We start from the raw sequence: 16,172 nt of genomic DNA, 5'->3' as shown, positions 1-16,172 counted from the left end.
TTTCTACAGTCGTTTATGATGTTCCACATTGTTTTTTGTTTATTATGAGATAAATATGCAAATACTTAATTTGAATATGTCTAATAAAACAAAATGACATTTTTAAATATTTATTGTTTAAAGTACAGGTCTTGTAACATTTATTTACAATATAAGAATTCTAATTATAACTAAATTAAGTATGTAAGGAAATGCTGTTTCCACATTTTTTATATTTTAGCTATAATTTTTATTAAACCAACTGATTATTAAATGTTTTCCAAAATGTTTATATCCACATTTACAAATCCTCCTCCCTAAATTTTACTCACAAGCGACAAGGTATTAAAATCTACATTTTTTTCTAAAACAGATTTAAATGTTTGAAAAACGTTTTCACCATGTTTAGCTTTGAACATTGGATAGTTTTTGAAAACAATTTGTGACTAACTCAATAGAATCTACCAGTGCTAAATTGTTTCATTTAAGTTTTAAAATTGTATCAGAAACTGTGGAAAAATTAGCTGAAATAAAGATGGCAGTTCTCTTTTAGCAAACATTATTTTAAATTCTTTAATAGAGGTAGTGTGACGAGCCGTCACTAAATTCGTTCACGAGAAAATCGTAACAAAAAGACGAATAACAAATCCCCAGAACATAACAAAATTCGCAAATTTGCAAATCTTAATTACTTAACACGCATGCCCTAATCTGCATTCAAACAGATACTCAAACTCTACCACCAATCCCAGAACGTAAGAACAAAAATTTGCATACTCGCAAATTGCAAATATCACTGCGCTTCTCAGACATTGCGAATAATATGCGCAGAATCTTACACTCATAAAAACCGCTAATCGCAATTATTTTCATTCGAATTCGTACCCAAACTAAAACAGCAGCAGGCGAATCGCAGACGCAATGTGGCGATGACGATATGGGAACCATGATGCAAGTTGAAAAAAACCGACGATTGTCACACAAATTAAACCTTGTAAAATAGCAAAATAAGACCTAAAGTCGCATGCCATGTAACAAATAAATCAGTTACAATTATGGCTTACTAACGTCGCAGGATACAAGATAAATGGGTAAATATGTATAAAAGCAAGAGTGCAGGAAGTGATTTTAATTCATGGGACATTCTGTCCGAGAAGAAGATAGAAAAGTCTCTATGCTGCATCTGTGTAAGTCTACCTTTCCTCCCTCTGCTATAATGTGTTCTCAATTTCGGCCGTATCTATTAAGCGTTTAATTTATACGTTCTTTGTCGGGGGTTTCGATGCGTTTGGTGTAAATAGATAGCGCCGGGGGCGGATGGAATTTTTAGCGTTAACAGATGTTCTCGTTTACTGGTGGTACTCTTGGCCTTGCGTCAGATTTTGGTCGTCGAGGAAGATTTTTTGATAATTTACCGATCGCTTTTTATGAAAATTAATCCAACGTTTCCTTAATTTGCGGACTCGACCCCTGCATTCGCGACACGGATATTTTAGAGCAGTTTTTGGGAAGTTTCCGAATCGGAACGACTTTATTCTGATTTCCTTGTAGTTGATAATTTTATTTTGAGTTTATTACTGTTCAATATCATTCCGTTTATTTTGCCATAGTTTTGGGAAACCTCACACTTCATCCGAATTTAATGTTTTCACTGTATTTTAGAGCATTTATAGTACTAATTTCTCAACGTTTAGCTGTACTTAAAGACTGACTATTCAGTTTTGCTTTTATTTGACCATCCCGTAGCCGCTGATTTTCTCGTGAATAAGTGTTTGCACTCGGCGTTTTTAGCTAATTAAATAAAGTAAAATTTATTTATCTCTCTCTTTGCATGTTTAATTGCACAAGTAATTTTAGTTGTTTTCTTCATTTTTAATGGAAGATTTCTTTGAATTAAACTGAATTATTAGTTTTAATTGTTTCTAGCTGTTTTAATAGCACTTAGTTAGCGGGTAAATGCCCAGTCGGAGTTTATTTAATACTGAAGTGCATTACTGGAATTCATATTCAGCAGTTTATTTATCACGCACGTAATATTATTATGGTTTAGAAGGTATCGCATATAATTAGGGATTTACTAGGTTAATTTCAAGTTTTTATTTCATGATGATATTAGAGGATTTTTTTAGGATTAATTTTAATTAGTTTCGTGTGTTATGTTCGTAGATTTTAAGGTTTTCAATAATGGAACACAATTGCATGTTTCAGTTATGTAAGTTTAATCTCATATTTTATTTTACTTATTTACTGATTTATCCTATTATTATGCTTGCAGTTTTGTAGTTTTATCTTTCAATATATGTATTAAAATGTTAGGAGCGTTTGATTATTATCTCTTTTCCCACATGTAGTTTAGGTCTTCCATTTCCAAGGAAATGGTCCTACAGGCAAATAAATAATTTTGTTAGTGTCCAAATGCTCGGCCATGGTCAAAAACAATTTGACTAAATCTACTACTACTACTACTACTACCACTACTACTACTACTACTACCACTACTACTACTACTACTACTACTACTTTTGGAAATAAATTCAATTTCCTCAGCCAATCTTTATACCATAAGTGAACCATGTAATAGTAATATGGATAAAACGAGGAAAAAAAATAAATGTATGTAGCAGCATCTGAAACTGGTTCCTCAAGAAAAAGTTCGTTAAACCTTCATGAATAAAATTAATATTTGTCTTTTCCAACATTTTTCTGCTAATCAATGAAGTGCCACATTTTTCACTAGTCAAAGATTAAATTAACAAATCTGCGATATAACGTCGACACGAATCGGAATAGCCTGCTTTGTTTTTTGACCGTATAGTTTATTTTTAAGGTACTCTCATCGGGAACTGACTTCATGGTACGCCTTTTAAGAAATGATCGTAGCTTGGGGTTATTCAGTTTTGATAAACGAATATCGGCACTGAAGAATGCTTTACATTGGAAACAATATTCTTTTTGATCTGTCATCTTCTAGGTGGTGGAGAAACATTCTGCGAGCAGACTTTGTGATTTCACGTTAGAACTAATAAAAACAAATGTGACAAATTCAAAAATATAGCAATGATAGAAATTTGGATACATTACTTACCTTTTTATAGCACACTCTACAAAAAACACATTGAGAATTTTCATATAACACTAGTTCGGGATACTTTTTTATCCAGCCGTGGACATTTGCAGAAATTTTGGCATTTTGGATTCGAAGTTCACTTGTCAGTACAAAAATAAAGACCGACAAAATTAAAAATGAAACGGGTAAATGACAAAATGAGTATTGGTGGGAGGATGCTGCCTGAAATGGAATGTCTCCAGTTCGGATTAGGATGTTTTAATTACTGTTTTTTTCCAGGTAATGTCTTGGCATTTGCTGAATAAAGTACAATATGAAAATTTTACAAAAATATGCATACCTAAATATACACTTAATCGATAAATATGCAGTTAAATTGAAAAATATGCAAAATATGCATTTTTTAAGTCCATTGTTTGACGTTAATTATGTAATATATAAATGGCGTTAAACGTTAAAATTTGACAATAATCGGTCCAGTAGTTTCGGAGATTATCTGTCCAATACAAATTGGTACGGGCGACAGACAGACGAAAACGCTCCAGAGATCATGAAATGTGGAGAAAACATGAAAGAAGCCATCCGTCGGGTAAAACTATCGAAAGTTATCGACAAATCCCAAAATTTACTGAGAAATAACTTTCCATTTACTAAACGTTATCTGTGGTTGTGTAAGTTGATTACTTCCTGTATATTTGCATTTCGATATAAGATCACCATTTGCCAAACTCGGATTTTAAAAATAATATTTAATTGATCACTGATCACAGATTAGATCGATTTATCAGTAAATTTTATAAAAAACACATGAAAATAATGCGCAATTTTTTTATGTTGATAAAGGACACGAAACCGTAAAGTAGGTACCTAATCTTAAGTAGTGTCTTAAATAACCTTTAACGTTTGATAAAAATAACACCCGATACTTGTAATGTTTGTGGTACGGTACTGAAAATTGCAAAAAAAAATTCAAAGTATGCATGGTTTTCCTAGCGTTTTCCCCAAAGGGATCTTCACTTAAAAGTCGAACTAACTAAAGTCGTATTTTCTGGCAAATGCCACAGAAAACAATAATTTTGGAAAACAACAAATTCAAAACGGAGAAAAACAAATACATGTACAATATTAAACAGAATAAGTAGAAAATAACTAGCTATTTCTGTACTTAAATGTTTTCACCACATACCTACCTACGAGAGCTTAAAATGAGTTCTTTTTATGTTTCGAAATATCATGCCCACTTAAATATTTCAGTTTTAAACGAATATTTCTTGGACATTTTACGTCGCTTTAAAAGTGTGTTTATCTTATCAAAAAATCATCATTTTGTGCGGTCTATAAATAAACGAACGTTCCTAGTTGATATCAGTTTAGTAGAAAAATTTTCTAGCTACAGCTTTTTCTTGCATTAGTGATTTCAACTCTAGAAATGAAGAACATCGAGGTGAGTGTTTCTTTCCATATAACTGTCTACATATATTCTATTTTTATTTTATTCTTTTATTCCTACAACAAAAATTTGGATAGCTAAAATTGAAGTTAGTATTAAAGCATGATGTTAAAAGCATGGATTAATTAACATTCTACAGGTTTATGTTTTTCTTTTCTTTTGTGAAAAATTTTTTCGTGAATCTTACCTTAGAAAATTTCTCGAGTGCTTTTTTGATATAAAATGGATAACATTTTTACTAACGGCAAGTTACGATATCTTTTGCCATATGTTCAAATTTTGATACAATTGATTATCGAGATACTTTATTTCTATAAAATGTGTTTTTTTAATTTTACATCCTCTAATCTAGTTTAGACTAGTTCTAGTTTTTCCGCTTCCATTCTTCGCCATTAATTGTTATGTTTTATTAGTTAATATCAACTGTATTTTCATAATCTTTTTCTGTCTTTGCTTTGTCTCTTACGGTCTTGTGGTGGCATAATATAACGTGGAAAGTGAGGAAAAATAACCACGGCGTCGGATAAGCACAATTGTACACAATCTTGTTATCATTTATTATTTGTGCGGTTTGTACTTCCGCGTTTATGGAGTTTGTCATTGCATATTGCAATTCTTTATTCCTTTCCAGAGTTTTAAAAAAAGAAGCGGAACCACGGATTGGGGGAAGGAATATGAGGATGTGGTTCTCGCTTTTGTTATCCTAGAACTAGTAAAAGATGCCACTACAAAAAACTTTCATGTTTCGTCAAATGAAGAAGGGTTTGGAGCTTTTGATGACATAGTTATTAAAACTGAGTCGGATAACGGAAACGAAATAAGAGCAGTACAGCTAAAACACACCGAAAATAGAATATTGTCCACAAAAAATTTGACGTCCAAAACAGGAGACTTCAGCATTGGCAAATATTTCAAAACCTTCCAAGAAATTAAGAAAGACGCAGACGAATTCATATTATTTACTAATAGAACATTTAAGTGTGACGACAATACAAAAATTCAACTGGAAGGAGAAGAGTTTTATATTAAATCTGTTAAAGTAAATACTGCTTCAAAACTTTCAGAGATAGATTGTGCGTATCAGTTTAAGATAATAGAAGAAGACTGGGATGTAGAAATGCTTCCCAAAATTCGACAATATCAAAAGTTTTTTAGTAAATTTTATTTGTATACCGATCAAAAAAAAGTTGGAAGCTTGAAAAACAGTATAGCTAAAAAATTCAAAAGTACATATCATGTGGATGAGGAAATATTCGAAAAATTCCTCAAAAGAATAATTGATTGGAATATGCAAGAAGGCAACAAAGAAAAGCTAAACAGAGAGTGGGTGGAACGAGTGATCGCGCTACTGCTTTTATCTTCCCATATCGAGCCATTATCTTCTGGCTCAGTTAATGTCAATTCCGTTAACGATAAAATGAAAATATTTCGAGAAGCTGTTTCCTTATTCGATATTACTCTACTTGAAAAAGAATCGTACGAAAAGCTTAAACCGGTGTGGGATGACATTGGAAAAGAAAAAAACTTCGACTTTACAGAACTAAATAAAGTAAGACAAAGGTATTTGCCAGCAGTCAGTTATATTGATAATAAAAACATCGACAAAATGGATCCAAGGATATTTATTCAACTATTATGGTTAACAGACAAGTGTCCATTAATTATACGTCAACATGAGAACGTCGAAAAAGCCATCCAGCTCTGTCCCGGTAAAAAGTTCATCCTAGTTGGAGAAGGCAAGGATGAGAAGTGGATGGAAAACTATGCCGTGTTCCAAAATCTATCAAACTTGCAAGATAAATCGGACTTACGTGAAAGATTCATGCAAAATTTTACTATATCGATCCAAGGAAAGGGAGAACTTAATCTTGCAACAGCTTTTGAAAATAGCGAAGAATTATTAGAAAGTGTCACAACGGACAAGGTGGTGGAAATGCTACATGGTCCGTGTTATATAGGGGGACAAAAAGAGATTCTTCCTGAACCTTATATTGAGCGGAGTCTTTCTCGAAATATTATTAACATTAAATACCTAGAAAAATTTTGGGAAAACACAATTATCATTTTAAATTGCGGCGATAATTTTGATCAAGTTAAAGACAAAGTAAAGCAATGTGAATTAATTAATGTAAATCAAACAAATGAACTTTATGCGTCTAAATTCAATCCAACTCAATATAAAAATAACTTTCATTCGGAAAAATCAAATTTGACCAATACAGTTTATATAAGTAATAGCAATTTTAGTGATCTAGAACTAGAACAAATTTACAATGAAAATAGAGAAGCCAAACAGTTTCACTACTTTAAACTTTCCAGTGATTGTAACTTAGAATGGGTTAAAAGCAGAGGCGATGTTAGTGATTTAGAGGTTTATAAGTTACATGAAAAATACTGTACGAACGAAAATAAACTGTGGTGTTCTCGGTTAGATAATAACATAAATCTAATATGTGGCGATTCGGGCATGGGGAAATCCGAATTAATGAAAAGCTGCAAAAATAAATGTTCACCCAAACATTGGACAATTATAATTAGTCCTAACGACGTACACTCATTTTTTTACGATTCTAAGTTTTCTAAAACAACTAACTATACAGATTTATTTGAAAAATTTATCGTAAATGAAAATTCTCAGTCACTCAAGACATTGGAGCGAAGATTTTTCGAAATGTCTGTACAGAAAAATAATGTTGTTTACGTGTGGGACGCGCTCGATGAAATTATAGGAGAACATTTAGAAGCCGTTTCGAAAATAATCCTCGATTTCTCAGCAAAAAGTTTCCTTCAGTGGGTTACTAGTAGAAGATATTTACAGCCATTTCTAGAAAAAACATTCAATGTGTTGGCACTTAGTATAAATCAGTTTGACGAACAGGAACAACAAAATTATGTAAGAAAACGTTTAGCTTCTTTCGTTTTTGAAAATGAAATTGAGATCGCCATTGAAAAAATCAAAGCATCGTTCGCGATTATCGAACACGTTAATATCTTGGGAATTCCGCTTCAAATCTTCATGGTTACTGAATTGTTTCGTCAAAACAGTAACAAATATTTGAAACTTATGGAAAATATATTTCTCTTGACTGATTTATACGAATACTTCATTGATGAAAAAATTAATAATTTTTACAAAGGTAAATTGGGGTTTAATTTAAAAAATCCTCACATGCTTAGTAGAATTCGCAAAAAGAAACAGGGAATTTTAGATAATTACGCGAGAGTGGCACTTAAAGTAATATTTTCGGAAGAAATACTAAAACGATTAAATGTTGACTGTGAACAACACAAAGAAAAAAAATTAGAAAAATGTGTGTCTATTGGTCTTGTAAGTGAATTCCAAAATGATGTGGCACATTTCATTCATGGTTCTTTTGCTGAATACTTAGCTGCAACATATTTTTCAAAAAATTTAAATATCTTTTATGATATACTTGGTGATTTAATGTTCAATGCAAAGTATAATAATGTTCGTTTTTTTTTCGACATGTTGTTAGTTAAAAATTGTAAAGCACACATTGCTGTTTTATATAAGAAATATGAATTACTTAAAACTTATGATGACGAAACTTTAACACGCAAAGACAAAGGTGGTAGAAGTGCTTTACATGTGATTTCTTCATGGGGACAAAGACATCCGCATATAAAAATAACGGTTGAAAATGGGAAGTGTATTGTGCATGAAGACAGCAATTTCGATAAACAAGCAGAAACCGAAGCCTATTTTGAAACGGTAATCTTTTTGCAGAGCAAGAATAACGTTGAAGAACACGATAGTTTGCTACATGCGACACCGTTGTCTTATGCTAGAAAAAGTGAGAGTTTAGGGGCGGAAATAATGTTACTTCAAGTAAAAAAAAATGAACTCAATCATCAGGCAAATTCTTCTAACGATATGATTAATATTTTATATTATTCTTCTTTACTTGGATACGATAAAGTATGTGAGCTTTTTACTGTCCATGAGAAGGAAACCAGGAAAAATCGCCAGTACGAAACCAAATTTATTACTGCGGAAAATGCTGAAACACCTTTATTATTAGCGAGTAAAAGTGGTCATCTGAAAATTGTTAAGTATTTGTTACATTTAAATCATGAAATTAACAATCCCAAGAAATTTGGAGAGACACCGTTTCACGTTGCGTCCGAGAACAGCCACAAAAATTATTTAGAATATTTTTTGAATGTCGGTGAAGAAATCAATCGCGGCAGTGGGGACAGCTCTTTCGATTGCTTAGTGGAGGCAGGCTCTGAAATAAATCGAGGTAATAAACAAGGTGAGACACCACTTTACGTAGCTTCTAAAATGGGTCACGAAAAACTTGTCGAATACTTGATGACAGCCGGCGCCGAAATCAATCGCGCTAAAAAAAACGGTACGACACCACTTTTCATAGCTTCACAATTTGGTCACGAAAAAGTTGTCGAATACTTGATGACAGCCGGCGCCGAAATCAATCGCACATTTAATGACGGTGCGACACCACTTTTGGTAGCTTCACAAAACGGTCACGAAAAAGTTGTCGAATACTTGGTGACAGCCGGCTCCGAAATCAATCGCGCTAAAAATGACGGTGCGACACCACTTTTCATAACTTCACAAAAGGGTCACGAAAAAGTTGTCGAATACTTGGCGACAGCCGGCGCCGAAATCAATCGCGCTACGAATGACGGTTGGACACCACTTTTGATAGCTTCACAAAACGGTCACGGAAAAGTCGTCGAATACTTGACGACAGCCGGCGCCAAAATCAATGGCGCTAATAAAAACGGTGCGACACCACTTTTCATAGCTTCACAATTTGGTCACGAAAAAGTTGTCGAATACTTGGTGACAGCCGGCGCCAAAATCAATCGCACATTTAATGACGGTGCGACACCACTTTACGTAGCTTCACAAAACGGTCACGAAAAAGTTGTCGAATACTTGGTGACAGCCGGCGCCGAAATCAATCGCGCTAAGAATGACGGTGCGACACCACTTTTCATAGCTTCACAAAAGGGTCACGAAAAAGTTGTCGAATATTTAGCGACAGCCGGCGCCGAAATCAATCGCGCTATGAATGACGGTGCTACACCACTTTTAATAGCTTCACACAACGGTCACGAAAAAGTTGTCGAATACTTGGCGACAGCCGGCGCCGAAATCAATCGCGCAATGAATGACGGTCGAACACCACTTTACGTAGCTTCACAAAACGGTCACGAAAAAGTTGTCGAATACTTGGCGACAGCCGGCGCCGAAATCAATCGCGCTAAAAAAAACGGTACGACACCACTTTACATAGCTTCACAAAACGGTCACGAAAAAGTTGTCGAATACTTGGCGACAGTCGACGCCGAAATCAATCGCGCATTTAATGACGGTGCTACACCACTTTACGTAGCTTCACAAAACGGTCACGAAAAAGTTGTCGAATACTTGGTGACAGCCGGCGCCGAAATCAATCGCGCTAAGAATGACGGTGCGACACCACTTTTCATAGCTTCACAAAAGGGTCACGAAAAAGTTGTCAAATACTTGGTGACAGCCGGCGCCGAAATCAATCGCACATTTAATGACGGTGCGACACCACTTTACGTAGCTTCACAAAACGTTCACGAAAAAGTTGTCGAATACTTGGTGACAGCCGGCGCCGAAATCAATCGCGCTAAGACTGACGGTGCGACACCACTTTTCATAGCTTCACAAAAGGGTCACGAAAAAGTTGTCGAATATTTGGCGACAGCCGGCGCCGAAATCAATCGCGCTATGAATGACGGTGCGACAGCACTTTTAATAGCTTCACACAACGGTCACGAACAAGTTGTCGAATACTTGGCGACAACCGGCGCCGAAATCAATCGCGCTATGAACGACGGTGCGACACCACTTTTAATAGCTTCACAAAACGGTCACGAAAAAGTTGTCGAATACTTGGCGACAGCCGGCGCCGAAATCAATCGCGCTATGAATGACGGTGCGACACCACTTTACATAGCTTCCCAAAACGGCCACAAAAAAGTTGTCGAGAATTTAAAGAAAGCCGCCGCTTGTGAAAGGAATCCTACAAACGAGAAGCTTTCCAACCGGTTTGGTTGTAGTTTAATGTAGCAAATTTTTCACCTTAATGGACTAAGCGTAGGTTTAGTATTACTAAGTCAATGCTGGTTATTTTACAGAGGATATAATTCATATATCACTTGTTGTGATTTCATACAATAGAAAATGTTAATATCCTGAGGTACACTCAGAACCGACGATAGGTATTATACCGCCCGGGACAAAGTAAATATGTACTGCCTTTCCACTTTGTTAAAGATATTTTTTATACATATACGTAAATACTCTAGAAATACATTGATGATCCTCACAAGAGAAAATTGAATAGTTAATCGTAGATAGTCATACACTTTATACTTATTTGCACGGTCGCGCTGATGACACAAAATTTAAAATGAAACTTTTCCTGCTTTAATTGCAGAAAATTCTCTCACAAGGTGTTTATAATATAATATGTTTTGTCCTAACCGGTGCTCGATGAGAGTAATCGCCAAGTTTACAACTCTTGTTTCAGGCATTATTGAGCGAAAGTAATTTTTTGTCAGTTTTAGCTTGGAAAAACTTGGCCCAGCTTTGACCACACTGATAGATAATGATAATAACATTCTCAGTGCAACATCAACATTTGGAAAAAATGTGTTCAATAAAATGTTGTAAAACATCTCTCGGTGAAGTATTTTTTTAACAGAAGTAGTAAAAGCTTCCAGTTTGTCAGAAAGTTGTATGGCGTAAAAATCTTTAGAGTTTGTTTGCTTACTGGTTAGGATATATTCTAGGATTTTACATTTTTCTAAAATTTCCATTTTAGGAACAGACTGGAGAAATGAAATAATGAATTGTTTTATTTAACAGAAACGTCTAGAGTTTGAAAAAAAAGTCAACGTTGAATTTTAAAAATCCTTCTGCCATTTGTCTTGTTTCATGAATTGTAATGAGTATTTGTTGATCAAATTCCTAAATTATTAAACAATTTATTACTATTATAAGAGCAGACAAGCATACGAATATAACATAAAATAAGACAATTGGACTATAAAATATACATAACAGATTAACACAAATATTAACGGTTAGTTGGTGCTTAAAAATGCTCGTATACAAATAAATATTCCCTTAATTTATTCTTAAAATCTTTTATCCACAACTGAAATATTTTGTGACCATAACATTACCGTTGTGAGATGTTTAATGGGCTTGATAAAACATTAGTGTCTTATATCGTGTCTTATATAAATAATAAGTTAGAATTATTTAGATCTACTTTTTAACATTTACATTAACATTCACTTTCTTTTTTGTTGGTGAGAAACCAATAACATCAAACGTAGCTGGAATTGAAGTTTCACGGGCAGTTTAATCAGCACGCTGAATTTCGACTTGTTCAACATCTTGTCCTTGAATCACCTTCTCTGTTTCAGTTTTATTTGATCGAGAATCCTTAATGTGCAGTAAACGACTAAACTGAGCAATGCGTACGAGTAATCTGTCGATTCAGTTGTATTATCCTTAATTTTTTAGTCCAGCTCATTATACTTTTTGTTTTCCGAAACCATTCGCAAAAATAATAATCTACTTAGGTCTGAAATCAATGAAAACCATCACTTCAAAATTTCTTTACATCACCACATCGCCTCTGCTTTTTCTTTGATATTCATGACTTGGAAGGGTACTCAATTGTATATTTTTTTCGCAACTAGTGTTACTGAGTTTGATCAAAAATTTAAAATTATTGGTAAGTGTTCAAACACTATTACGAATAAAATAAGACCTCGAGATAAAATAGAATAATTGTGTTTTTCCTTTTATTAAATAAACAAAAAGCAATGCATGAGACCGTTTAGCATATGCCTCCATATTTTCCTGATTGATTTTTACAACAATTTAAAGATGCAAAAGGATCAACCAAGAATATGAAGAAATAATTTTGGTAAATATGTTCTACTTATTTATATCCTGAAAATAAAATTCAAAAAGTATCTTCCAGCGTCGCCTCATCAGTCACAAATTCTAACAAAAAGATGTAATTTATCGTAAATTTAGCCCTATTGTAAAATGCAGTACAAGTGAAGCTGTATAAATACATATCTATACCAAAGGTAAGAAAAACATGTTCTCGTTATTTTCACTTTGAGTTTAATTTTCTAGTAAAGGTGTATAGAAGAAAGAAGAAATTATGAAATACTTCCAATCTTCTAGAAAACAACAACTGACTCAAGTAATAACGTTGAACTCTTCAAAATGATACATGGCATTTTGTTACGCTACACCGTGGTGTAAGTAAAATTTAGTCAGTAATTATTACCTTTAGTATTTTAAGGTTTTTCTATAACTTTTTTTATTGATTATAAATTTATTTGTGTTATTAAGTGTATACTTCCAACATAATTTATATGTTTCAGTGGTGGACTAAGTGCCCAAATTAGACAATAGGCTTAGGCAATGGAGGATCACCATCAAGAATTTTTTTTTTCTTCCTGTAAGATAGGTTGGTAGACATTTTTTTTTGTTTTAAGTAAACTGTATAGAAAACGTACTTGATAAACGTGGCTTTTTCATGCCAAGTGTTGTATAGTTATGAATAAATTCAGTACATAATATATTCTATATCGATGATATTACAACGTCAGTATGTGTGTGCTTTTAACTCACTTAACTTTAATTTTTGGAGATCCATTCTGTTCAAGTGTTTTAGTTACCACAGTTAGTTACCAATCGTAACACGTTCAAGAGGCGGAAAACAATCCCAAATTACTTAACTTGTTAATTTAGGAAATAGAGTTTTCTTAAATAAATGTGTGTCTTCTAAAGAACAATTACCAAAACACAACTGGAGTACGTTGGAATGTTGTAATTTCATACACACAAATGACTTTGTGATTTAACTTAATGTTCCAATTGTTTAGTTTAAAAAAAAAACTGTTTGTATCGTAATTAATCTATGAATGTTTGTTCTTATTTTTTTTTCTAGGACATCGAGAGAGCTCTCTAGATGTGTTACGCCGACCGTCTGCACGAAAAATTCTTCACGCGAAAGGAAAAAGCCCTAGAAGACCTAACCGGTTCAGCACGAACAGTCAGAGCCTACGAACTTCCACCGTCTGAGAAAAACGACCTAATCCAGTCAACAAGAAACAGCATCGAGCTACAAACCAACGAAAAGTACGGTACAGATGTCAAAATCGGAGAAATCCTAGTTATCGAAAAACCATACGAAGTGGAACTTCAGGCCGATCGCTATTCTAGACCATCATGGATGCTTTGTCCTTTGCCATAACCCGATTCGAGGCACTAAGTGTTGCAAACGGCTGCATTATATCGAAACGTGTAAAGAAAAGGATTTTCAAATTTTTTTTTTGTCCTTCGTAGATCAAATCATGTATCTCACTGACTACTAGCTGCTTGCATTAAAAATTAGGTTTGTGGCAACGAATGACGAAAATGACACCGAACCCGATTATCTTTCTGACAGATATAAGGAAGCTGCAAAATTGCGAACTCATAGCCTTGAATATGTGTCAGCGGATGTGATGAAAGGTTTAAAGAACTGTACAACCTATTCCACCATCGGAAGAAACGTTACGCTTACGTTACGTCGTCAGGAACATTTTTACGGCTTTGGACGAAGAGGGCCAATTAGGTTGCGATCCAATAAGAAAATAATGGTTGCTAGTAGAAATCTCTCGTTACTTATGTCTGTTGTGTATTAGTGCTAGTATATGGAACCAGCAAAAAACGATTTATAGGAAAAAGGACGACAAAAAAATGTTCGTTTGTTGTTGAGTATGTTCTTTTGTAACTCATTTTTAAAAAATCAAGAGTATCAATCGTCTGTTTTGTTGTTTTGATAAATACTGAAAACACGTCCATGGTATAGTTCATGTTAGATTGTGTTTTATGTTGCTAACTTTTTTTATCATTTCTGTAAGTATAGGTTAAGGTACAAGCAATCTCATGTACAAGAAACATAAATTTTGTCAAAATATTTAAAAAATATAACATTTTATGAACAAGATTCAGTTTTTCAATGTTAGTTTAATCCAAAATTGGTTTGAAGCGTTCAGGTGGTTCCCTCATCAATGCATACAATTAAAATTAAGTGTAGAACTTTCAAAATGCTCAAGTTAAATAAATTAAAACATTAATTTTGCGAATTTCGAAATCAAAATATCGAAGAAATATGCGCATAATATGTACAGATTTTTGGTCAAAATATGCACCACTTTATTAAAAATATGCAAAACATGCATAAGTTTAGATAAGTTAGGTAAGTTTATATTATATTTTTTAGAAATAAACCAGCTTACAAATCGTCGAAAAAGACGTAACAATTGAAACGTAAATAAATGTGTGAAATGCATCAAAATATAAACGCAGCTGTTTATTTGGTTTCTATTAATTTTTTTGATATCTTCTAAGCATATGTCATACCTGCATTCATTTCAAGGACAGTTGTGTCATTGGCAAAGAGAATTATTTTATTGTCACTAACATTAGGCAATTCATGTATGTAAATGAGGAACAGGGGCGGTCCAAGGACCCATCTATGTGGAACACCATGCTTTGTACTTTTGATAGTTGACCCCATATTATTTAAACTACAAATTGCTGTCTAGTTGTTAGATAAGATTTTATAATGTTATTGTTAATAATATTGGATTGATGAAATCTATACTTATACAGGGTCATTATAAAATACTGTAGTCAACTCACCTATGAAAAACAATTGAAATTTTTCTCGTGCCGCTAATCACCAAAATGATTTCAACTCTTTTGAAATGTCACGAACGTCGAAACAAATCTATCAAATGTGTCAAAAAAGTGATATGCCAGGTTTGCGATTTAATTTCATTTTAAATAGACACGAAAATACGCCAGGCCAGAGCATTAAGGGTTGCAGTGTTATCGAGCATTTGTGAACGCCACTGCAATACATTTCAGTTTCAAAAATTGTAAATTGTCAGAAAAACGTTTAAGGGCTTTGTCATGAATTACACCTTGGAAAGTCGATTGGAGTTGAACAGAATAAATCATCTGGTCTGTTTTGCAAAGAAGCAATAATCTTTCAAATAATGAAATCCAAAAAGTGAGGTTAAATTTAGCGAAACCATTGATTAAATACATATAGATAGACCCATGCTATTGTTTGGAGCGAACAGGCCAACGGCCGGCGAACAAGAGATGGCGCACCAACAGTCGGCCGTCAAACGCCGGCGAAAAACTTGGACACCAATCACGCGCATAGGTAACAGAAATCACACCAACAATACATTTAATAAATCTACCACTCGATAGAGGGCGACGAAAAAAATGTGTAAAAATCTCATAGTCAGCATTTAGATAATTTACAACGTTGCCAGATGAGTCTAACACAACTTTGCCGTTATTTCTATTCGATTAGATTTTATTTCGTTTACAAGTTTCTGGTAAATAAATGGAATTATTATAATGAATAAACAATACAAACAAATTATTACTTGTTATTTTAAATACTTGTTAGTGTTGATGAAAACATAAATAGTTATTAAAGTTATTCTAAATAGGGTAAAGGATACAGCCGTTGGCACCCCCACAGTGTTGGGCAGTGTAAATTTTAAGTTCAATTTACATTATCTGGTGATCTTTAATAAATTTGG

The 16,172-nt window shown here is 33.7% G+C and overlaps 1 protein-coding gene across 4 annotated transcripts; it reads left to right on the top strand.

Annotated features, from left to right (window-relative positions):
* Window positions 1-4,422: 4,422 nt before the first annotated feature.
* LOC135123370 (uncharacterized) lies at window positions 4,423-14,551 on the top strand. Of its 4 annotated transcripts, none has more exons than XM_064047967.1 (6): window positions 4,423-4,490; window positions 5,128-12,466; window positions 12,524-12,635; window positions 12,690-12,812; window positions 12,939-13,024; window positions 13,508-14,551. In XM_064047967.1, exons 1-2 carry the CDS (start codon window positions 4,476-4,478, stop codon window positions 10,588-10,590), a joined length of 5,478 nt encoding a protein of 1,825 aa, XP_063904037.1. In that variant the 5' UTR covers window positions 4,423-4,475; the 3' UTR covers window positions 10,591-12,466; window positions 12,524-12,635; window positions 12,690-12,812; window positions 12,939-13,024; window positions 13,508-14,551. The 4 variants fall into 4 exon arrangements, with proteins under 4 accessions (XP_063904037.1, XP_063904035.1, XP_063904036.1 ...); XM_064047965.1 differs by having other exon boundaries at window positions 12,685-12,812; XM_064047966.1 differs by having other exon boundaries at window positions 12,514-12,635; window positions 12,685-12,812.
* Window positions 14,552-16,172: the final 1,621 nt, after the last annotated feature.

Source organism: Zophobas morio, unplaced genomic scaffold (assembly GCF_036711695.1).
Source record: "Zophobas morio isolate AGI-343-1 ecotype UQ-CSIRO unplaced genomic scaffold, CSIRO_AGI_Zmor_V1 ptg000006l, whole genome shotgun sequence".
NCBI classification, from domain to species: Eukaryota; Metazoa; Arthropoda; class Insecta; order Coleoptera; family Tenebrionidae; genus Zophobas; species Zophobas morio.
Note: the sequence above shows the minus strand (reverse complement) of the source record. Positions and strands in the feature narration are given on the sequence as shown.